The sequence below is a fragment of the Camelus dromedarius genome, chromosome 5 (assembly GCF_036321535.1).
Source record: "Camelus dromedarius isolate mCamDro1 chromosome 5, mCamDro1.pat, whole genome shotgun sequence".
Lineage (NCBI taxonomy): Eukaryota > Metazoa > Chordata > Mammalia > Artiodactyla > Camelidae > Camelus > Camelus dromedarius.
This window is the reverse complement of record NC_087440.1, coordinates 11401886-11426760: the sequence shown is the minus strand read 5'-3', so window position 1 is coordinate 11426760 and position 24875 is coordinate 11401886. Positions and strand designations below refer to the sequence as shown.

At 35.7% G+C, this 24875-nt stretch overlaps 2 protein-coding genes across 11 annotated transcripts in view; one reads left to right on the top strand and one right to left on the bottom strand.

Moving 5' to 3' along the window:
• The first annotated feature begins 4 nt into the window (after nucleotides 1-4).
• On the top strand, nucleotides 5-23072 carry PIGB (phosphatidylinositol glycan anchor biosynthesis class B). 6 transcript variants are annotated; one of them, XM_010979583.3, is made up of 12 exons: nucleotides 5-241; nucleotides 1424-1559; nucleotides 1952-2069; nucleotides 5601-5705; nucleotides 7181-7311; nucleotides 9890-10030; nucleotides 11324-11375; nucleotides 12478-12689; nucleotides 13300-13364; nucleotides 20061-20274; nucleotides 22187-22367; nucleotides 22697-23072. In XM_010979583.3, the coding sequence occupies exons 1-12, from the start codon at nucleotides 103-105 to the stop codon at nucleotides 22826-22828; spliced, it is 1626 nt and encodes a 541-aa protein (XP_010977885.2). In that variant the 5' UTR covers nucleotides 5-102; the 3' UTR covers nucleotides 22829-23072. The 6 variants fall into 6 exon arrangements, with proteins under 6 accessions (XP_010977885.2, XP_031308868.1, XP_064341649.1 ...); XM_031453008.2 differs by having other exon boundaries at nucleotides 22187-22388; XM_064485579.1 differs by having other exon boundaries at nucleotides 136-241; nucleotides 1264-1559; nucleotides 22187-22388.
• Nucleotides 15718-24875, bottom strand: part of CCPG1 (cell cycle progression 1) — a 46875-nt gene continuing 37717 nt past the window's right edge. For 3 of the 5 annotated variants that reach the window (XM_031453004.2, XM_031453007.2, XM_064485575.1), the window contains one exon: nucleotides 23059-23833. In XM_031453004.2, coding sequence (XP_031308864.1) covers nucleotides 23647-23833 — 187 coding nt within the window. In that variant the 3' untranslated portion in view covers nucleotides 23059-23646. Of the gene's footprint in view, nucleotides 15771-23058; nucleotides 23834-24875 lie in introns of those variants that run through there. The other 2 variants (XM_064485576.1, XM_064485577.1) reach the window with 2 other exon arrangements.

Below are 24875 nucleotides of genomic sequence, written 5' to 3'. Positions count from 1 at the left end.
CCATACTTAGTGGGCGGAAGAGCAACGCGCGCTTCCTCAGCTACTTTCTGCCGGGGACCGTGGCTGCTGGCGGTCCGCAGCGGCCCTCGAAGCAGATGCAGGATGGAGCGAGAAGGCGGCGGCGGCGGCGGCAGCCTCTTTTTCCGCGGTCTCCAGAACCGTTCCCAGAAGAAGATGAAGCTGCGAAAGAGAAAATCGACCTTGTACCTCGGTCCCCAGAAGAGCACTGGGCGCCGCAGAGGTGAGGGAGGGGGTGTGGACGCCGAGTGGAGTGGCGGTGGCGGGAAGTCGCCAACTCCGAGCGAGGGCTCCGTCTGCTGGTTAGGGTTGCCAAAGAATCGCCTTGCCCTCGAGACGGGATTCTCGATCCTGCCTCTTGCACGGCACTGTAGTCTGCATTATTTTATGCCGTCCTCCCGGCAGCCGTGTGGAGTAGGCATGGTGTGTCCATCCCTATTTCGGGGAGGGGGGCACCCAGGCCTAGTGTTACTCAAGGTAACAGTGGATCAGAGTTAGGTTGTAAACTCAAGTCCTCAGGAGGCCAGACAGGCAACACTAAATGTAAATAAGTCAAAAACACCCTATATTTCAGTACCAGTCACTTCTACGCAGTTGAGCTTTGTGTTGCCCGATCTTAAAAAGGTTTGCTATGTTGCAATACAAATGTTAATATAAAATACGATTTTTGAACGTTGGCAACTAAATTCCTATTTTTAAGAAACGCTCTATTCAGCCTACAAGCTGTCCGTTTGTGATTAAGAGCAGGGCTTTGGAGGCAGCATACAGACCAGGTTTTGAATCCTGTTTAAAGTCATTTGTAACCTTTTTGACCTGGGACAAAGCAGTTTAACTTCTTTTAAGAAGTTAAAATAAGCCTCAGTTTCCTTATGTGTAAAATAGGGTTAATACCCCATAGTATTATTTTGAGGATTAAATAAGATAATGCATGTAAAAGAATGAACTTGGTGCCTAGCATATAGTAAGCTATTTAAAAATGTACAGAAGACCATTTTATATGGCAGTACGTGCACATATACAAAGTGTTGCTTCCTAAGTTAGTCATTTGTTAGCTTATTTCTTTCATTAGATACACATATAGGATAACCTAGTTAGCCTAAGGCCTTATTGGGAGTTAACTCAATCTCTTTTAAAATATTTATCTTAATATTCTCTTTATGTAATAACTCGCAAGAAAGACTGGTTAACTGAAGAGTGGTAATCACCCAGTGGTGAGGCTCTGCCCTTGTCTAACTTTCCACCCAGGTCTGCTTTGAGAGTAGCATGGAGAGGCCAGAGTTCACCAGTGAGCCTGAACAGAGCCTGAGCAAGCCACCAACCAGAGCAGCAGATTTTAGTTCTCTAAGTGGAACTTACCTGACTTCTGTGCCACATGTACCTGTTTTTTTGCTTTTTGTTTTTTCAGATCTTCTTGGTGAAAACACTTCTCTGGTCTTGTTTACCATAGCATTAAGAATATGTAACTGCTTTTTAGTCCAGACAAGTTTTGTTCCAGATGAATACTGGCAGTCTCTTGAAGTTGCACATCACATGGTTTTCAAATATCCTTTGTAGTTTCTTTTCTAAACTAGAAATGTGTATTCATCTTAGGAATTGTATCAGCTTCTATGACGTATTTTCAATTTCCTGTATTTTCTCCAAATAATTTTAACTTATCAAAGTATGTCATGATTTCATGCTAATATTTCTTCTATATCTTTCTTGAACATTAATGTGCTTAACTCAACATTTAGTATCTATTCCCACAGTGCTCAGTAATATTGAGGAAGTAAAAACCACATTCCTGCTTTGAAGAAGTTGGCCAAATGCATTTTTATTTCAAATACCTCTTATGCTATATTTTAGTTTCTTTGCCAAAAAATAAGTTTTATATATGGAAATGAAAATAGGTTTTGTTTCCATGCTGTTTAACATTTGTCCTTAATATTACTACTTATGGTTATTTGACCTGGGAATGGACAGAAAGATTGAGGGGTTACATATACCCCTTAATCTTTGCAAGCATTTACAAGATTCTGCATCTTTTGGGGAAAGATAGTGTTCAGTTACTGGTAAGTTTAAGTAAAAGTAATTGAAATAGTTGTTAAAAGTAGATTTATTCCATCCTTTTTTTAAGGTTAATGTGTTAACTAAATGATACATAACACTGAGCATGAAAGTGTTCTGCTGTGAACAGTCCTATTAAGATATACAGATTTTTAGAATATCTACATTATATATTAATTATTTGTACTTTCCAAGAATACTTGTCATAAAAGAATCACTTAAGAGCAGTGTTGTATCTTGTTTTTTTTAACTTGTGAGCAGAAGACCATATTATATGAGCTTATGAAGACTAAATATATATATAAACCCACTCAGGATTTAGTGTGGAAATTAAAACTTAGAAAAATTAATTTGACAAAAATTTAATGATATATACAGTAATTAGACATTGATAGTGAGCAGAGTTGTAATCCCTGGATCATGAATTTCTGGGGTCAGTTGCCGAGAGAGGGTGTAAAAGAAGTAATGTGCAAAAGTTTCTCTAACCTCACTCTCAGGATTCTTTAAGCTATCATCAAGTTGCACTCAGAAGTTTGGGCCTTCCACATTCTCTGTTAGGGAAGTGGCCCAGATGTCCAAAGGCAGTCCAAATCCTGAGGGGTTTTTTGAAGCCTGTAAAGACACTCAGATTCAGACTTTTTTTTTTTTTTAAGTATTTTAAGGCTGGATTATACCCTCCACTTTGCAATGAAATTTGATTCCCCATTATTGAGAAACAAGGGTCAGATCGGTGAAACAGGATGATTTGGGAATATCACAGGGAAGGAAAATTTAAAGTAGTAGCAGAGTTTCTCCCATTGACACACTGTAGAAGCTAGGAGCTGTGAATTCTCTTTTCTTCTCTCAGGACTACCGACTAGCTTCTAGATCATGCAGGATATTTGTAAAAACTGGAAGCACAGGCAAATCTATATAATACCCCAGAAAGTAGGTTATTTTACGAATGGAGCCTTCAAGATAGAAAAACGTCCTATTCCTCCAAGATCTATTCCCTGACCTCAACCTGTAGCTGACCCACCTGGCCATTTTGTGATCTAAAGGAAACCTCCTCTTGTCCCCAACCTACCCCACCCCTCTACACACCCAAAGTCCTCTATCCTACCTAGAACGTGAGCAGGTAGAGAAACATTAGGATGCTATCAGTCAGTCATACTCTCACACTGATTATTTTAAATAGAAATTATATAGTTTTAAACCTAGAAGGGGTCAAAAAGTGAAGCCAGTAGCCAAAGTCAAAGCATGTTAAAAGCTAAAACCAGATCTAGGTCTACTTATTCACAGCCTAGTGCTCTTTCCAGATAGCTTCTCTCTAACCTGCCTAAGGTGTGTGCATAGTATTAGAGATGCACAGCTTAGAGCTCCGCTGTCCAGCATGGTAGCCACTGGCCCCATGTGGCTACAGAAGACCTGAAATGCTGGTACCAACTGAGAAGTGCTATTAGTGTAACATATATAACAGATGTCAAAGAGCAATACAAAATAAAGAATGTAAAATATTTTAGTTTTTATATTGATTAAATGTTGAAGTGATCATATTTTAGATATAATGAGTTAAACAAAAGCACTAAGATTAATTATACCTGTGGGGGTTTTTTGTTTACTTTTTAATTACTATAAATTTAAAATTAAATATGTAGCTCACATTGTATTTCTACTGGACAGTGCTGGCTTAGGACATGTGAGAAGAAAGAGGGATAAGAAGGGAGACCTGTGGGGGTACCACAGTGGGGGCTTTGAACAGTCAGAAGACGGCACAAGGGCATTTGGCTCCTGGAGCTTAAGGGAGGAATCGGGATCTTAAAGAACAGGCGTATAGAATGGTAAGCTGCCAACACAGGCCTCATCTTCAAGGTTTACCCCGGCATGTTCCTTCTTCTCTTTACCCCACCACACTAGTCATTATTTTCCAGGAGCCACATGCAGCTGTTTAATTCTTGTCAGGTCCTTTCTATAACTAGAAAATTATGGTATCTTAAAAGTCTGGAGAGACTGCTAATAACGGAATTTAGAACTCCACTTTTTTTGCATTGGGCTAAAAATCTACGTTCTTTTAAAATTCAAGATTTCTACATAACAACTCTTCAAAAAGTTTCATTTATCCAGGATAAACATCTCCAGTTCTAAACCTCATGATCAGATAATATCCTCTAAACATCTTGTAATTTATATGTCCGTCTTAAAATATGGGTCTCAAAACTGAACACAATATTGAGAGCTAGGATAACTAGCCCAGGATATAGGGACCTTTAACTTCATAAATACTATACTTCTGTCCATGCACAAGGATTCTTTTAGTCTTTTAGTGGCTACCTCAAACTCTTAGCTCTTATTAAGTTTATAGCTAAGTTAACTTTTCACATGAAGTACTTTCATGCCTGGGAGGTGAGGAGGAAGCTTATAGATTCTTATGCAGGGTAAACAGAACGTGTGTACCTCAGTGCCTTTTATTGTATTTTATAGGGCACAGTTTAAGTGGAATTATGAAGTACAATGTGCATTTAGCTCTAAGATTTAAACGTTTATTTACAGATTATTCATAAAGAAAAAGGACATAAAGCTAAAGTGTCAGAAGCCACTGACAACTGAAAGTAAAGCAGCTCTAATTATAATGTAATTATAATGTAAAATTAGCGAAGTTTGATTCAACAAAAATAGATTCACATATAAATTTTTAGAAATACATCTTTTGAACAAACTTTTAAAAATTAAATTGTGTTCTGCCAGCAAGTGCTACTTTGTTAATGATAACTTTGACACATTTTACAACTCAAAGATGCTAATGTCTAGCATTAGAATTACTAACTGTAATTAAGTTATAATACGTTTACTCTTTAATTCCTTTTAATTTGACTTTTAAATTTACTCTTTAATGTCATCTGAATACCATGTTTCTATCATTGTAGGTAACTTATGCTTAAAAAAGTAACTCACATTACTTTAGTATCTATATTGCAGGATAAGGAAGCAACGTACTTTAGTAGGTAAGAGCTTTGGAGTCAGGCAGACTTGGGTTTGAATCCTGGCCTCCACACTAACTAGCTTGGGGAAATTGCTTAATCTCTCTATGCCTCAGTTTCCTGATTTATAACACAGTACCTGTCTCATACGATTGTTAGAAGGACTGAATGAGCTGATATACATAAGTACTTAACTATGATATGTAGCACACAGTACTGTAAATGTTTCATAAAAAATTACCACTGTTATGCTAATGAAAGTAACTTAATATGCTTCTAAAATAGAACCTTCATACAATGAAATGGTTTGCTGACTATTTAAAATCAGTAGTGCTGTAATATATATATTAGAGAGAGAATGAGAATGATAAAACTACCTTTTGATATTTCCATGAAAATTAGTGTAATTTTGGGGGTAGAAAAAGTTATTTTCTGCAGAAGAAGAGAATAATACATCACTTTTTTTAAAATTAAGAATGACTTTCACTTGAAAGTTGGATCACCTTTTTCTTATGATTTTCAGTGTGAACCAACAGTTATTTTTAATGTATTCTTTTTTTTTTTTTTAAACTAATGAAGATTTGGATTCCTAGACTCGCCCAAGCACTTCTGTCTGCTGTGGCAGACTTGAGGCTTTACTCATTAATGAAGCAACTAGAAAATCAGCAAGTGGCAAGATGGGTGGTAAGTCCTAAACACTTCACAAACTGTATGTCAGTCACTTCATCCCAAAGAGCATGAAGCAAATGGAACATCAGTCAACACAACTGATTCCCAAGACAGTTTCAGAAGATAAGTCAGACAACTTTATAGAGGCACTTCTATAATTACTAACAGTATAATGCAAGTGGCACATGCCATCCCTCTCCTCTGAGCTCTAGGCAGCAGAAGCCACTGATGGCCTCCGGCCCTACGAGAGGCTGAACCCTAGGACACAGCCTTGGGAAGCACCTGGACTCAAAATTACCAGAGTCCTTGCCTCGCTTTCCATAAAATCCAGCAGGAATAGTTCTAAAGCACTGCCTACCTCACAAATCACCTCAGCTGTTTACAACCCTTGCTCACTCTTCCTCCAGCTGCCTGAGACTCAACCCTGAGAAGTAACTTTTCAGTGACACACTCTTTGACTTTTGGCTAGAATGCTATAAACTGAATTAAGTAAGCTTATATGAGCCAGCTTAGAACTCACTCCCTTTTTTATATTTCTATTGGCAAATATGTTCCAAATTCCAAGTACCAACACATTTCTGAAATAGAATTTTTTGTTAATTTATTAATAAATATTAACGATTTATTAATTATTAACAGGGCATATTTCTGCAGGTAGTGTGTTGATTTGCATTAAAAAGATTAGATACGACTCAGCCTTAAAAAAGAATGAACTAATGCCATTTGCAACAACATGGATGGATCTACAGATTATCATACTAAGTGAAGTAAGTCAGTCAGAGAAAGACAAATATCATATAATATCACTTAAATGTGGAATCTAAAAAGTGATAGACATCAACTTACTTACAAAACAGAAATAGACTCACAGGCATTGAAAACAAACCTATGGTTACCAAAGGGGAAAGGGGGCCGGGAGGGATAAATTACTAGTTTGGGTGTAGCAGATACAAATTTCGATGTATAAACTAAACAACAAGGTCCTACTGTATAGCACAGTGAACTATATTCAATATCTTGTAATAACCTATAATGGAGAAGAATCTGAAAAAGTGTGCATGTGTGTATGTGTATATATATATATATGTCACTATAGTCACTATCATCACTGAAATCACTTGTCAGTAAATATAAGACAGTTGAAGGAGTACTGAATTTGAGACACTAGTTAAGAATTTTAATCCTCTCTAAATTCTACCATCAAAGAATCTGTTTTAAGTCTTCTTAGTGTGAAGTGAAATTTAAATCAAGTGCAATACCATAAAAATGCACCTGAAAGTATACGCTTCTTAACTTTAACAAATACAGATCTGATATAGACATGTATTTGATGTAACTTCTTAAAAGCAATGTTTGGGCATGCCTACTTTTAACATCATTTACCTTTTGATGTGATTTTTGCAACATTTAGATTTGTTGTTTTCCTTAGAAGATAATACAGAGAGTTTCCATTTCCCACTCTATACGTTTTTGCTTATAATTGTTCTTAGTTTTTTTGCCAGTTGTGCTCTTGGTTCACATGGTATTGCTGTACCAGAACTCTTACAAACACCATGGAAACTGTTCTCACTGTAATTGCTCTTTTCTACTATCCTTTGGAAGGGTCAAAGTCCATGAACAGGTGAGATGTATTACTACTAATAATTATATACAAAACTCTAAAGCATGCTTTTGAAAAATCTTAAATTAGCAATATATTATAATGTCCAATGGACCCCCTAATGTTCATGAAGGTTATTAGAAGCACAAATTCTCTGTTGATATATTTATTATAGAAGGAAACAGATATACTCAAATTGGATAATTAAGGAGCGTTTAATAAAAGGACTGATTACAAAGGTGTAAACAGTGTTTAGAAAAGCTAATAAGAGTATACTGTAGTACCCAAAGACTAGCCACGGCAGGAAGTTTCTATTACCCTCTGGCCCCAGGGAGCAAGGAGAAGGAAACTTACTGGAATCCATTGAGCTGTAACTCTAAGAGAGGGCCCCAACAGGAGGTGGCCATAGCGAGGAGAGAGCAGGGTAAAGAAAATACCCTGACTCTTCTGCCCTTCAATTAACCAAAGCTAATGAGAAGCTAGAAAGCAAGACAGCCCACTTATATATTCCATACAGGTCAGCCTCCCTGCACAATGGGCAGGTGAAGAGTGGAAAGAGCTGGACGGGCAAATAGAAAATATATGGACCTGGTTTGGGTTTATATAAATTGGGGGAGCAAATACCAAGCAAAGGGAACAACATGAGCAAAGGCACAGAGCTGCACTATGGCTTCACCGTTTCCAGGCAGGTTGTCCGGAGGCGCTAATGTGTGGTAGGATGTGTGGGAGAAGAGAAAAATGAGTGACGAGGCTGGAATGGAATGCTGCCCTTCTCCAGAATCTGGACTTATTCTATAGGTAGTACAGTACCACTGGAGGCTTTTGAGAAGCATGACATAATTAAATCTGATTTAGAAATAATTCTCTTAAAGTAGCAGTATTTAGGATACACTCAAAGGGAGAAAGCTAGAAAATTTGGGAATACAGTTCAGAAGCTAGCATCCATTCTTCCTTATATATGAAAGTTGCTGGGAGGATCCAATCAAATAAAATCATTTCTGCATTATACTCTTGACCACAAGAATAGACATTCACTTAAGCTACCTATATGACAGGACATCTAAGCATTGATTTCTATAAAATGAGAATAATAAAACAGCTCTCAAGAATTAAATAAGAATCTATGGACAATATAGCACAGGGCCTATTACAAAGTAAGTGTTCAGTAAGTATTGATGATATAATGATGTTAAGTAAAGGAATGTTTCTTGGCAATTAAAAAAAAAAAAGACAATGACTATAAAAAGACTCCAAACAAGCGACACAACCACAAAGATTCTAGACAAGTGACAGGACTTGATGTAGAAGGATGGCCGTGGGAATGGGAAGGAAACAAGGTGGATGTGTGGGATGAGAAGTTGCTTATTTAAGGTGACAACAAAATTTTAAGACTGAGAAACTGAGTGATTCTATTAACTTAAATACTAGACACTAAACAGGTTTGAGAGAAAGCTGCGGGGCTTACTTCATACACTCTGATTTTGAATGCCAGTAAGAGACTTATGTAGAAACACACAGAAGGGAGTACGAAATCCAAGTCTGAATATTTGGAGTGAGGTTAGGACTAGAAACGTTTGGGCACTGTCTAGGTAGTTTCACTGTGGCAGAGTCTGCAATTACGCTGTCTGCAAGTCAAGTCAAGCCACAGATATGTTTTATTTCACTGCACAGTGTTTTTTGTTTTTTGTGCTTTTTAAGTAAACTACTTGGCAAAGTGTTAAAACTGGAAGATCTTAACATAAAATCTGCATTTCTGGTTTCTCTTGAAAAAACAGAAGGCCTTGCAACATTTTGGGCCAGGATTCCTTCAGGATAGTATCAGCCCCCATGCAGCCTGTATCCCACATTTTTATTACTTATCTGGTCTCTGTAAGCATTTGAACTTGAAATCCCTGCTCTTACATTTTTTGTACTTATTAGTTAATAGGTAGGTAATGGTATCGTAAAGTTGTTTTATTTTATCTGTAGTCTTCATAATTAAATTATCAAGTACTCTTCTTCAGCCATTTATTGAGGGAACTCCTCTAACAGTTAAAATCCACATTTCTATCCATGATCATGTAGGTTTGTATAGTAAGTTTTTTAAATTAGTTGTATATATACATCTTTTAGTTGGACAAAATCACCAGCTTACCTTCAGAATAAAATCACATGTGCCCAGAAGGCCATCATTGCCTAAATGTTTCTTTTAAAGGAGGTTGTTTTTTTTTCCTTAGAGAATGGTTTCCTGTGACAGTTTTTTATCTCTTTAGGAGAGACGTATTCATTTTTCCACCAGAAAAGCAAATGGTAGAGTTGTATAGTTAAAAATTAGTACACTTTTCAGTAAACAAGACAAATATTAAGCACAGAAATAACTTCTTACTTGAAAATACTAGAATTAGAATATTAAACCTGGAAAAGACCTTAGATATTACCTCTCTTTATGGATAAGAAAAATTAAGAGCCAGAAAGTTAAAGTAACTTCAAGCTCACGTAGCTATTTATACCAAAAGGAAAGTGCTCTCATTTTTTTAAAAAAATGTTATCCACAGTGTAAATAGATACCTTCTAAACTGATATCCTAGATGACTTGACAACACATTTTTCTTGCTTCTAGTGTCAAGTACTCATCCTTGGTGGCACTTGCCTTCATAATCCGTCCCACAGCTGTCATTCCATGGATACCTTTGCTGCTCAGACATTTCTGGCAAGAACAGAGAAAGCTTGATCTTTTTCTACATCAGTTTTTACCTATAGGGTAAGTATGGCTACAATCCATCTATTAATTTTAATAATCTATAAATTACAGATTATGAACAAGATTTTACATCTTTTAGTCAATTATATCCTCCAATGGCAATGAGAATTGTCAGACCAAGGAAACAGTATTTCTGATTTTATATTTTTGTGATTCTGATTAACTGTAAGTATTTTAATTTGCTGAAATAAGGATCTTTACAATTTTTCTAAATTAGAACTTTCCTGTGCTTTATTTCCTAAATATTTTTCAAATACATTTTAGAGATACTTAATTCCTTTACATTTGTATAGGGCTTTATAATGTATGTGTATTCACGTACTACCTCATGATTTTCACAATTCTTGGATCTAGCAATGTAGGTATTTTTACTTTGTGATAGAGGAAACGGGGTTGTGAAATTAAAAATGAGTTAGCCAGTGTCATTGGGTTGACTGCTGTGATGGAAATGGGATTGAAACCCAGGTCCTCTCACTGTATTTTGAGCTCCTACGATCAGACTTATCCCACGTATCTAGTGCAGTATCCAAAATAGTTATTTATTGAAGGGACGAATGCATTTTGACTCTTAGAACAGTAATCTTTTCAAATATACTAGTGTTCACTCTTTACAGGTATTTTTGGGCAGCTTAGCTGTTAAAAAGGACAAAATCATCTGTGGCTAAGTTGCCACTGTTGTCATTTCTCAGATTTATTAACGTTGTTTTGAATGTAATACATTCATTCAGCAAATATTTATTTAATCCTAGAATATGCTAGGTGCTTTTCCAGATGATGGAGATATAGCACTTTAACAAAACAAAGTCCCTGCCGTCATAAAGTTTATATTCTAGTGGAGGGAGGCAGCTAAAAACATGATTGACATATATTTCTCAAGTGACAGTGAATGCTATAGGGAAAAATCGTGAGCGCCTTCATATGAAACTATAGCCCTAGCCAACATCTTGACAAGTTATGAGACCTTGAGCCAGAGACACCCAGATAAGCTGCGCCTGGATTTTTGGCACACAGAAAGTGTGAGATAATAAATGTTCATAGTTTTAGGATGCCAAGTTTTGGGGTAATTTGTTATGCAGCAACAGATAATACAGTGTTTATTACTTTTAAAAGTTTGCTTAAATACAGTTTCTCTCAATGAAAGATCTTTCAGACTTATAAATCTGTATGCAGTTGGTGAAACTTTTAAAGCATTTTTAAAGTGGCTTTTGATGCAAAGCACTTGCAAAGCCATATGCCACTATTGGATTTGCAGTAAGTTCAGAATGTTCATCACTTTTCTGTTTTGTTTTTCAGATTTGTCACTTTCAGTTTGTCTCTGATAATCGATCGTATATTTTTTGGTCAAGTAAGTAAAAAAATATGACGCTTTTTTGTTGTTTTAAGCTAAGTTAATCTAATCATTTATTAAGCTAAAAACTCGACCTGACTTTTTAATCTGTGAATATTGGGGAACATAGGTCAATCATTGTTTTTAATGATATGGGATATATTGGAAAAAAACTACTTTGGGTCTTTGGTTCCATTTGCTGTGCTCTCTATATAACAGAATTGTGTATTCCTAACTGAAGTTCAAGACTCCATTTTAAGGCATTTTTGTCAGGTTTGTAACAATAAAGGTTAATTTTTTAAATGATTTTAATTGACCTCAATTATTCGAATTCAAATTAACCAGAACACTATTCTTCAAGCATCTGGTTTGGCATTTTTAATCTCATGACTGTTGGTAACGGCCTTTGGTTGTTTTTAAGTTCCCTATTTTTAAGTCACTTACGGCCTCTGGAATCAGATGCCACCGTCTGAAGCCTAGTGCCCTAATTGCACAAGTGAGCACTTAATGTTAACTGCTGTTACCTGCTTTGTGCTATAATTCAAATTGCAATGTTTCACAGCTTTTCACCTTATAAGTAATGTCTGATACCATAATGTACTACAGTAAAATTTTTAACGTGGGTACCAAAAACATACACTCATAAAAATTATTTTTAAGGATTCTCTTTATGTCTAATTGTATGTAAAACTTACACTGTCAAAAGAGGCATTAACATTTATTCATACTTTTAAAAAATTTGGGGGGGTAATTAGCTTTTATTTATTTGAGGTTTTTTTTGTTTGTTTTTTTTAATGGCAGTACTGGGGATTGAATCCAGTGCCTCACCATGCTAGGCACACTCTCTACCACTGAGCTATATCCTTCCCTTATTCATACTATCTGGAATCTCAAAAACCTAGTGTTTTACAAAATAACAAATAACACATTAATACTTAGAACATAAAAAATTAAAGCATGATTTCACATGGTAATTAATCAAAATTATTAATGTAAACTATGATCTGGTTTTTAGGCTTCATTCCTGATTTAATGTCAAGATCCTGCCAAATTCTCTAATGCCAAAGATTCATACTTGGCACTAACACATTTTTATTTCTCTTTCCTTCAACGATGCCAGTGGACTCTGGTTCAATATAACTTTTTGAAATTTAACGTGCTGCAGGATTTGGGAACATTTTATGGTTCTCATCCCTGGCACTGGTACTTCAGCCAAGGATTTCCAGCTGTCCTGGGTACTCACTTACCCTTCTTTATTCATGGCTGCTTTCTAGCCTCAAAGAGGTACAGGATATTTTTGGTGACTGTGCTGTGGACACTGCTAGTTTATAGGTAAGATTTAATCTTTTTGAACAGTTAATTTTTTAATGTTACCAAGAAATTTAACTAAATTCTTCAAAAGGCAAACTTTTTATCTTTTGGAGATGCATTAGTTTTTATGGTTTGTTAATGGGGATTGTTTAGCAAACAGAAAATGTAGAAATTATGCTGGTGCTCAGACTGAAAGCTTCTGATACACATAGTTTAATAAGGATTACATTCAGTTTTTAAGAGGTTGCACAAATAGTATTTGCTTTTAAAAAAACAGTAACTGCCAAAATTTTAGGTGTTGAAGGACCAGAGAAATATTTTTAAATGAAAATGTATGTACTGTTATTCTAAATTTGAGTAATAGAACTTACTTGGATAGGTAACAGAAAGAAATCCCTTTTTTAGCATGTAATTATACTTTAGAATTTAGCATTGACATTAAATGTTAGGATTACTTTTGACACATCATCACCACCTTATAACGAAAAAATGAGACTTGATTCTTGAAGCATGAAATTCAGTCTCAGTAGTTAGAAAAACATCATATTAATATTCATTTTAAATACATTAACTTCTCAAACTGTCACTTACTATGAGAAAATAACATTTTCTTTTAATATCTTTATTATAGCATGCTGAGCCACAAAGAATTCAGGTTTATCTATCCAGTTTTACCATTTTGTATGGTGTTCTGTGGTAAGTATTTTTGCTTAATATAGAAAAAAATTAATTATAGAGTTAAAAGAAAATCAATGTTTAATAAACTCTAAAATATTATTTATTTTCTACTAGGGTAAATGAGAATGCTTCCTAATTAAAAATGATTATATTACTGCAGTATTGCCTTTTTGTACAGCCTAAATATCCTTTTTCCTGCCTAAATGTCCATTTAAAAAAATAAGGGTCTAATATCCATGGCACCTTTTAGTGGTGGTGTTTTTGGCAGTTAGAAATCTTTTGCTAAAAAGTCATACAATGTCTATGTTAGATATAGCTATTTGAAGTTTATGGTTAAACTACAAAATTCTTCATACCCCAAATGAAAAATATGTTAAATCTAGTTTTTAATGCTTGACACACATCTGTCCCTTCAAGACTCACTCTAATACATATGCAGGTTTTAAAGTGATTCACACTTCTGATTTTATTTTGGTCTTTTCTTCATTTTTCCACTAGTTTTTGCAATAATTTTTTCACATGTGACTTCTAAAAAGTCTTACATTACTCACCTCTGGAAAATATGAATTTTTTTATCAGTTGGTTTGGAAAATTTATGAATTGAAACTTTATTAACTTCAAGTTTAACTCATAATAAATGACTGTTGGCTTCCTTTAAATATTAATCACTAAAAATATTACTGGGCTAGGGAGGGAAGAAATGAGTAATCAACTGGGCCTGGAGGTTTGGAAAGTTAAAGGTATTAACCTTTTTATTAAAAAAAAAAAAAAGAAAAAAATCCATCCACTCATTAAGTTAAGCAGTCTTCTTTGACCAAGTATAAGCAACATCTCCTACAGATCTCAGATGTATGTACTCTCTTCAGTTTAGACACAACTATACACATTTATATATTTGAAACATCTCAGCACTGAAAGTTAGTCTCATACAGTATCTTTAGTCTTACTTCATATACAAATGCAGGCACAAGTGAAAATATAAGCATCTAACAGCTATTTGGAAAGTCTTAATAATATTTGGCAGAGCAAATCTGTTCACAAATCACTATCCAGATTTAATTTTTTTTTTTATTCTTTACAATCACTTTAGTTTGAGTTAGAGTGACAATTAAGTTTGCTTTCTGCCCAGGTGAACACTGCCAGACTACTGGAGGACAAATATTTGTGTATGTTTTGTTGGTTACTTTAGGAACTTGGTTTCACTCCGTTTAATAATCTGGGTTTTTCCAGCATCCCAATTCTCTGCCCTGTCATCACACAGTGTTTTAAAGACTGAGTTGTCTGAATCCTCATTCCCATTCCAAAAGATTGAATCTTTAAGTGGCAGGATCCAGGTAACCCCTTGTGCCCAGCCCCAAAGACTGAGAAAAAATGGGGAGGGTTGAAGAGATCCCTTTCTAATAATGGACAAGAAATCAGCCTTTCTTCCAATCCTGTGTCCACTCAGAAGGATCCCTAAGGGACTGAGACCTAGGAAGACCCGACGTCTTCTCACAAGATGTGAGCTTTTCCTCCAGAAACATAGACCCAAGGTTCCTGAGTGAGCCAAGATTCTGATTCCTTACACACTTGTATGTCAGAACTCTAATGCCATCAGGTTCCAACAACAGGACCAATTAAGTAGTGAGCTCACTCAAACAAGTCTTTGGATGTTCAGGAATGATTTCAGACAACAGTTCTCTTTGGAGTCCTAGATGTTTTAAATGGCCTAGTTTGAGTCTTTTCTAACTACCTGAAATCCTGAGTTATACTGCACCTCAAATCTGTTTTATTCTATTCTTCTGTTCTTTATACTGATTTTATATAAACATGGCAATTCTATTGGCAACTGCTGTATAATAAGTCACAGCAAAACCTAGGGGCTTAAAACTCCATTTATTATTACTTACAAATCTACATTTCAGCTGGGCAGTTCTCCACTGAGCTCAGTGATGCAAATGTGATCTGCTGCAGATGAGGTAGGCAGCTATCCCGAACTAGACTGGACTGTCACCATGTGGGATTCAGCTGGCTATAGGCCAAGGACCTCAGCTCTGCTACGTGCTCTCATTCTCCAGCAGGCTAGCTGGGGCTGAACAAGCTAGGGGTAGGCAGGTTTCCAAGAGAGGAAGCAGAAGCATACAAAGCCTTTTGAGGTCCAAGCATGAACTGGCACACTGTCACTTCTACCACATTCTTTTGGTCAAACTAAGTCACACAGCCAGGCCAGATTAAGAAATGGGAAATAAGCTTCAGGCTCATGTGGGGACTGCACACAGGAAGAGGAATGACTGCAGCCATTTTTTCAGTCTACAATAACTTCTCTTGCCTAATGTGAATTTCCCAGGCCTATCCAAAATAAGGACTTAATTCTAGAAAACATACCTTCTGTGATTGCCTCTGATCCTTAGTTAACTGTATAACCTTGTGCCTCAGTTTCCTTATCTGTAAAAGAAATCAGTCATTGGTCTACTAACACTAAAATTCTTAGACTGAACCTGTCATTTGTGCTGTTTCTAGCACCTGCTGCCAGTTTCGGGTTGGGTGTTAATCTGTTTTTACAGTGGCCAGTGCAGACTTGCTTGTCTCTGATTAGGCCACTTTGTTTTTCCATTTGCTAATCTTACTAGCAAAACTGCTCATGCTCATTCAAAAGTCAGATAAGGAGTTTTAAAGAACACTACTTCCCTTGCCTCCCTCCCTGCCCTCCCCAGAGGCAGTCACTTACACGCCTTTAGGTGGTTATTTTGTTGTTTATCTCCTTCTCTAACTAAAATGCTAATAAAGTTCTTAAAGATTACTGTTTTTGATATTATCTACTGATTTCTTACTATGGAAGATGAGAATAGATTTCCTTAGCAAAGTAGCAACAGAAAATTGTTTCTGATACCTCCCTCAGTCTGTGCTCAGTTATCTTATTACTGTTCTTAATAGTTAAAAGTCTCTCTTTTCCCCAGACCCATTCTCCTGTACATTCTTCCATTCTAGAATTAAACTGCACTTTTTCATGTGAACACTGAAATTGAGTTGAACTAACAGCTTTCCCAAGGAGTATTTAAAAATGAAAAGGTTAGCTCAGAAAATAGCTCTAACTGCTAAAACTTAACAGATTTTTTTTTCTTAACATTGAGTTTTCTAATAATTCTTGCCAAAACCAGGATACACCGGGGGTCAGTAATGAAGAACCCCCCCACCCCCGCCCCGATTTTCCCATACTCTCTATTGCTATGAACCTTACTTACCTTGGTGAGAAGGAACTCGTCAGTCACTGCTGAAGAATACAGATTGCCACACTAAATATCCAAGACTTTAAAACTGATTATGTATGTCAAGATAAATAATATATGATGATTAGGAGATATGGCTGAGTAAACAATGAGCCAATTCATAAAGGGCCTTCTAATATACTAATTTTTTTTAGATTTTTATCCTGGGGAGTAGTCAATTAGGACATAATGGATTTAAAAAAACACTTTTAAAACAGCAGTCTGATGAGAGTGATCTGATTAGGACCTAGTGTATTTTTTGCTATAAAAATAATGGTAAAAAAACCCATCACTGTCATCCTCTAATCATCCAGCCCAAGCCCTCAGAGGTGGTAATTATCTCTTTTTTATAAATTCTCCCAGAAATTTTCTATATACCCACTTTTAAGTATCTTTTTGTAGACTCAGATTAACAGGAGCAAATTAAATATTCTGGGATGTTACTTGCATTGAGTTAGCAAGGGCTACTATGTGAAATGAAGGAGCCTGTATTGTGACAAGGAGTCACCAGGGTTCATACTGAGTCCATGTTCTCAAGAAAATTACATGAGAGAATGAAAGATTTCTGTAAGTCATTTATATGACAGATAGAAAACTTGTGTTCCCAGAATCTTAAGTAATTTGGGAGGCAGGGTGTCTGGTATTTCAAGTTCCATAATGCTTAATTACATTACTTAACGTGGTGGTGACTATCACTTTCTGAAGCTAGCTCACTTTAGTGGGGGGATCCCCTCAGTGAGAACTGCATCTCCACATTATTTGTATGGAGAATTAAGTGGACTTACTGGATGGCAGCTACTAGGATCTTACTCACTGCCTCTTTTAAATATTAAAGAAACCATTCTGTTTCCTCATAAGAAAACTATGGATTCTAGGTGTCTGTTGTGGCTCAGTTCAGCATTGACCCTATAATGTATCTTTCCACCTCTCTTTAACAACTACAGTTTCTGAAATCCCTTTGGGAAACTTCACTGTCAGATGGTTTGAAAAACCTCAGTCTTCAAATTTAAGAGTATTCAAGTCTTCTTTCTCTTCCCAGTTTTCTTTATATTATTTCTCCAAATAATATGGAGATTTAATTTAATTCTCACTAGAAGGATAAGGCCTAAAATGAGCAACCAGCTTCAGAAAGTGAAAATCACCATGAAGTAAGGTAAGCATTACCTAACTTGAAAGACCCCTTCTGTATCAGTCTTCCATACACTTGGATCCCTATTGCTATAGTTCTGATAAAACATTCAATGAACATTTAGTGAAGAAATAAATTGTAAGTCATCTGCTTCATAGATGCCCACACTTAAGTCAATATTCCTGAGAACAAGTTGTCTTCCAGGGGTGTTACCCTTCAATGTAGCTTTTTGTAACTTGAGCCCACTGGTTTTAGCTTTTGCCAGTCAACCAAAGGAAGCATTTCACTTTTACATTGTACTTGCTGGTCTGTTATAGCTGTGTCTGGAATTACAGGGATGTTGGAACTTTTGGAATCCTAGTCCAGTTCTAATAAACCCAAGTTCCCCATTTTACTATTTCAAACATCTTACAAAGTTAGATTTAACTTTTAAATGTAGGCTTGGTTTTCCTGATCTGGCTACTTTTTTTTTTCTTTTTTTTTTTCCTTTTTTAGTGGGGAAGGTAATTAGGTTTTTATTTACTTATTTTTAATGGAGGTACTGGGGACGGAACCCAGGACCTTGTGCATGGTAGGCACGCAGTCTACCACTGAGCTATACCTTCCCTCCTGGCTACATTTTTTTTTTTTTTTAATCACAGCACTTCTCAGAATATTCTTTGGTTAAGAGCTTTTTCAAGTAGTACTAGGTAAAATGAATATGTGATAGTCCAACTACTGAATGAATGAACTGTAGGTAATGTTATCTAAAATAGTCATAAAAGATATTTTGGGTAAAAACTAAATTAAAATGAAATAAATAAAATACTCATAAAGGAACAAAATTGAGCATCTAAGATTCTTTCCCAGATTTGATTTTAACTATCAAGTGGGAGGTATCAGACGTCTTAGAATAGATGAAGTTATTATTCAGTCCATTTATAATATTCAGAGCAATTAACAGTGATAAAAGAGAACTATAAAGGCACCACAGCTAATTAAGAATATTAAAGTATACAAGAAAAGGTATCTTCAGTTTTTCCAAAACTTAATGTTAATACTGTGTTTTTCAGTTTTGGGGTTTTTTTGTAGCAAGGGTTTTTGTAAGAAGGATAAACAGAGAGAATGAGTATCTTCAGTTAGTGACAAATACTAGATGTGATTCAAATGAATCACAGGTCTTGATTTATTCCTATTTTTCTTTTGAAACTTTATTAGTTATGTAGTTAAATGGGAACAGTTCAAAATTAATTTCATTCATGTTTAATTGCTTTTAGTGGTTAAGCCCAGCTAGGATAGCTGATAGCAGTTAGATAATGGTCATGAAAAACAGTGCCTTGGCCCCAGTGAGAATTGGTGCTAAAACTTTAGGCAGGCCAGACTGGATCCTGGATACCCAGATTCCAAAAGAACTATTATCTAGTTTCATGGAGACAGTGCATGTATAATGTGAACAAAATGTCAAAGAAGTTTACTGACAAGCTTATCTTTTCCAGTGGAAAGGCCTATTATTACACAGTATTTTTAAAAGACCCTAATGTGCTCATTATCGGCTGCTGTTGGAGAGCAGGACCATGGGATGGGGACAGGGACTTTTACTTTTTATTTACCTTTATGTTTGTTCTACTTGTTTTACTTTTGTTTGCCACATACAAGAATTTGCTTTTACAAATTAAAAAAGAAAAATTATTCAGCATCTCCAAATTGCCCAACACTACAGTGAAAGGGGGAAAAAAAAAGACATAAATCCTCTTCTTCCAGAAAGAATCTATGCCACCACTCATATACTGACCACGGAAAACCTCCCAGGAGCCCAGTGGTGTATACTTCTAAGAGGATATTCTGTTATGCTTCCTTCAGAATTACCAAGACTTATATGTACGCAATCCATTGCTAGTACTTGGGAGATTAAAGAGATAGGTAAATGGAAATAAAAGTCTATTTAGCAACTACTATGTACCAGGACAGGCACTGGACATACATTTTTTCTAATACTTGGGTACTCTTATCCAATTTACAGATGGGGAAACTAATGCTCAGCAAAGTAAATCAACTTATGCCAGAGCTAGAATTCAAATCTGGGTCTGCTGGACTCCCTAGCCATAAACTTTCCACTATACCCCAATTCCTTTTTCTAGAAAAAAGGTCAAGACTTGGAATGACAATGGACAATGATAGTAAATGGTCAGAGAAATTACAGAGATGACCTACTGCTTATTTCTTGTTTGTCCATTACAGAATGACAGCTTGTGCCACACTTCCATGAAAGATTACAGATATATCTGCAGTTAACATTTGCTTAACTATAAGCAAACAAAAGATTGCCAGTGTGAATGATTCAACGTGTCTATCTTTATACAGGGTACTCACTAAACCACCTGAAAACATGGAAAAAACCAGCTCTAAGTTTCCTGTTTTTATCCAACATGCTCCTCGCCCTCTATACTGGTTTAGTTCATCAACGAGGTACTCTTGATGTCATGACTAACATTCAAGAACTCTGTTACAACAATCCAAATGTATCTTCAGCTTCAGTATTTATAATGATGCCGTGCCACTCTACTCCTTATTACAGGTAATAAAATTTGTTCACTACATGCTATTATTAACAAAATGAAACTACTTTAAAATTCCATTCGGATTCCTGGATTGAAATTAACTGATCAGATGATATATAATCTATATAAGAAATTTGAAACTCCTATTCATACTGATTCACAATGAATTTTAAAAGCCGTTTGATCTGTGTCAGTGAAAATCATACATCACTTATTAATTTACTTAAATATTCTTTTTTCAAAATACAACTTAATCTGATTTAAATGTAGTCTAAAATATTATAGTTATTTGATGACATTCTTAGTAAAGAAATTCAGTTATCATTGATCTTACTATAAATCTTTGTGATATATCTTATATTCCTGTACCTTTAAATTAATCTCAAAATACTGGATTCAAGTCCAGATTTACTGCTAGACTGCTGTCCTAGTCTTAAACCAGTCTTTTTAATCTCTTTGGATATCAGCTGTCTTGCCTGTAAAAATTAGGGAATTCAATTAGATGATATCCCAATGCTTGGATTAAGCATTTCTGGGAAGTAACACTAAAACTGCCTTAATTATGTAGAACACTTCAAAAGACATCATTGAACCTATGCTTGTATTTCAGGAAGCTGTATTACTTTACCAATTGCCCAATAATAGTAAAAGGTCACAGCAAACAGCTTTCCTTTAAAAAAAATTCTATACCTATTTAACTTGATCTGGCTTTAAACAATCTGAAGTCTGTTTTCCATATGCACATTCAGTCAACTTAGTATCAAAGCTGATATCATTTTAAGGTAATTTAACACTTTTAGAATACTCTACTTAACTGAATCAGTAATGTCAATTATTAGTACATAACTTGGAAAACTGGGATTGCCTGGCAGAAGCCACAGGTTAGGGGGTGTGTAAGACCCCAAGAATCCCTTTAAATTGAGGATCCCATGCTATATAAAAAATGACTAGAGCTAAAGAGAGACATCCACCTCCCTCCATGCTCACAGTAGTGGTAACACTCACACAACAGGAATTCAAGAGGTACCAAGAGTCTCTCCATAGAGCACCAAAAGAAAAGTCTGATCCCTACTTTGGAATGGCTGGCAGCTTTTTCTCGGTTGTTTCTGCTTTCGCCTTGAAGGAAGACCTTCATCTAAAATTGTGAAAGTCATGAAGTATTAGGTCTTGTGTAAATTTACTTTGTATGCATTTCATAGATAAAAATAAACTTTGATCACATATTTCTTCAATTTTCCTTAGGCAAAGTTATACCCATGGCTTTTTGCATGGCCCAGGTAACTGGCTTTAGATGTTATGATTCATCAATCCATGTTTTTTACACTTTAGTCTTTCTGTGCCACAATAAAACCATTGCTTATTTGGATGTTAGTAATCAGTGAACTTAGGTCACTCTCTATTATTAAATCTTACTTATATAAGTATATCAGAACAACAAAAAAAAATAGGAAAAACTTTTAATTTAAGGATGTGATCCATCCCCTTTCAGAACAGAAAGGGAAAAAGAATGAAGAATCCTTTCTGGTTCATGACCAGTTTTCTACCTTGCTGAATAGTACTCTCTTACTAACAAATAACCTACTGGGTCCCAAAGGACCATCCCATCCCTGGAAGAGCATACCAGTATTAGAGAATACTGAGTCCCACACGCTGCTGACGCACTTCCCTCCTGCAGTGGACTTTCACTCTTTAGTCTAGACTTGTAGCTTACGACTGCACAGGTACCTGGTGTGAGAACCATATTCACCATTTTTGAGAAAACTAATTGCATTAAAGACGTGCTTTCTCACCTTAACTGGAACTCAATTTAGATTCAGATTTCACATTTTGTTATGTGATCATGATATATATTAAGAGTAATTTGAAAACTTTCACGAAATTGTTTTTAATTTCTTGTAACTATAATGGTAACTACCTTTCTTTTCATAGCCATGTCCACTACCCACTTCCAATGAGGTTTCTCCAATGTCCCCCAGACCTGAGTGGAAAAAGTGATTATCTTACTGAAGCAGATATATTTTATCTAAATCCCTTAAAGTGGTTGTATAGAGAGTTTCACAATGATTCAACACTGCCTACTCACTTGATCATCTTCAGCGTTTTGGAAGAGGTAAAGGAACATGAAAAAAAGGTAAAACTCGGTATTTTTATTTCACCTCAGGTTTAGCAAACACTCAGGTAAACAGACATCATCACTTTGTTATGGTCCCTTTCAACCTGTATTTTATGACTGGTTTTTTCCCTAGTCAAAAGCAGCCAAGTTCTGTAACTATCAAGGAATATGTGTTGCTTACTATGACTTAATTCTTTTATTAAGAAATTGTACTGTTTTATTAAGAAAAAAGTCATAGATGAACAAACAGAACAGAATTCTGAAATTCTTGAAACAGTACTCAGTGAAATGTAGCCTTTATTTCTTAAACATTTATTTACTTCTAGGAAATAAGTCCTTTTCTAATTTCAAGTAACTATGAGAGAACTGCGGTTTGCTTCCACACTCACTTGCCGGAGGATCGAACTGGAAGTCACATATACGTCTATGAACGGAAGTTAAAAGGGAAACTCAACTAAAGATGAAATTCTGAACTGTTTAGATCTTTCTCAGACAAACAGGCAATGCTAAAGCAGGAATATTCAGATGCTGCTTAAATATGCTAGTAAATACTGGGTAAGATTCATGGAACCAGCAAAAAACCACTGTGAACTGCTTTACCAAATACCACTACTAAGGAAATGTATGAAAAAAATCACAAAATATAAAATCATGTTATTAATACAACGCCAGATTTTAAATAAAGACCTTTAGTTTTCCTCATGGTGTAGTTTTATTGTTTCTTCCACAATATTCAGATGTGCAAGAAATTTCACAAGAGAACAAGTCAGCAAGCTCATAAGAAGGCAGCAAATTCTTCACAAGTCAACGGGCTCTTGAACCCACAAAAAGACAAGAAGCAAGTGTAAGATTATAAAATGTTAAAGATGAAATTCCATCACAATGTACTTTTTTCAAGCTCTACTGCAAATTTAACACAAATATCAGTGTTAATTACACTTTGTCATGTATAATTTGAGCTTGCTTTAAGCTCATATACTGAAAGGAAGTCTCATTTCATGCACAAAATCTGTTGCATGCCTGGCTTCCTTAATAAAACTACAGTTGAACATTTTTCAGTGCCAAAAAAAATTCAGCAAAGCTAAACTACAGGAAAATGCAAGTTAGTAAGCTTTTGCTTGATGCTTCTGAGTAATAATACAAAGTCATCAAACTGATATTTAGCCATGATAAAAAGACATTGTTATCTTGATAATTTCATCTTAGTTTCAACACCAAATACTGTAGAAAGAATCCATGTTTTTTACAGTTTTCTAATTTAACTTAATTGTGATGGTCAATATTTAGGATCAAAAGGTAACTGCCCCAATTCTATTTCAAGGCTTGCCATGTGTCTTCCATTAGTGCGACCATATTTATGCCATTTACCTTCCCTTTTATAAGGTGGCTGAGGGTGCTTCTGCTCTTGTTTTCGATGCCTGGAGCTTTCAATATTTACCATACGTTGCTTTTTATCTGGTCGACTGAAAGCAGTAAACACATTTTTCATCTATGTTAGAGTTAAATTTATTTAAACAAGAAACAATTTTAATGTTTTTCTCCATTAATCTATTATTTGAACACTGAAAAAGGATGTTAATCTGAAGTATAATCCTAGTATAACCATACCAAAAAGATTCAGTGAGTATTATACTTTTTATCCTATAGAAAGAAGAAATAACTGCTGGCAAAGAGGAGAAACGCTCAACAGATAAAGAATAGAAATGTGACAATAAAATAATGAGATGTGTTTCCATTATTTTGTCCTCCTTTCCTATAAAAATTAATCCCCCTCAGTGGCTTCATCCCTCATCAGGAATATGTACATCTGTTACAAACAAAACAAAGTCTCTTTTGTTCTTTCTTACAGCTAAGGCTTATGAACAGTATCTACACTTACTCTTCTCCTCAATCTCTATAATCAGGCTTTTGTCACTACTTCATTAAAACACTACAAAATGCCATCCATGGCCATCCAATTCCCCAGGCAAGAAGTCCAGTCTTTTCCATTTTTTTTTAAAGCATTTAATTCTGAAATACTCCTTTTACTTGGGATGATCTTTGGTTTTCATGATGCCACTCTGGTTGTCATTCTTAGCCTTCTTTCTCCACAACCCCTTAGATGCTGGTGTTCCCTGGAGTCACATAAATACCTCCAGCCTAGACTATCTACACATACACACAGTCTGGGCTAGAGAGAGTCATATAACCAATAGCCAACTAATTCTCTCTACTTGTATGTCAACAGGTACCTCCAAAAACAATTCTCATTTCCAATTCCCCTTACCCCAAACCTCCCAGTATTTCCTTACCATAGTGATATCACTGTCCAACTAATGACCCAACTCAGAAATGTGAAAGTCACTGTTACTTCCTACCTCTCTTTCACCAGAAATACTGCCAATTTTACTTACTATACATTGTTCAAATTGGTCTCCTTTCCACTCCTGCTACTGTCTTAGTTCAGCTCCCCATCAGCTCATGTCTAATTGTTTCAAAGACCACCTTCTAGCATCTAGCTTCACG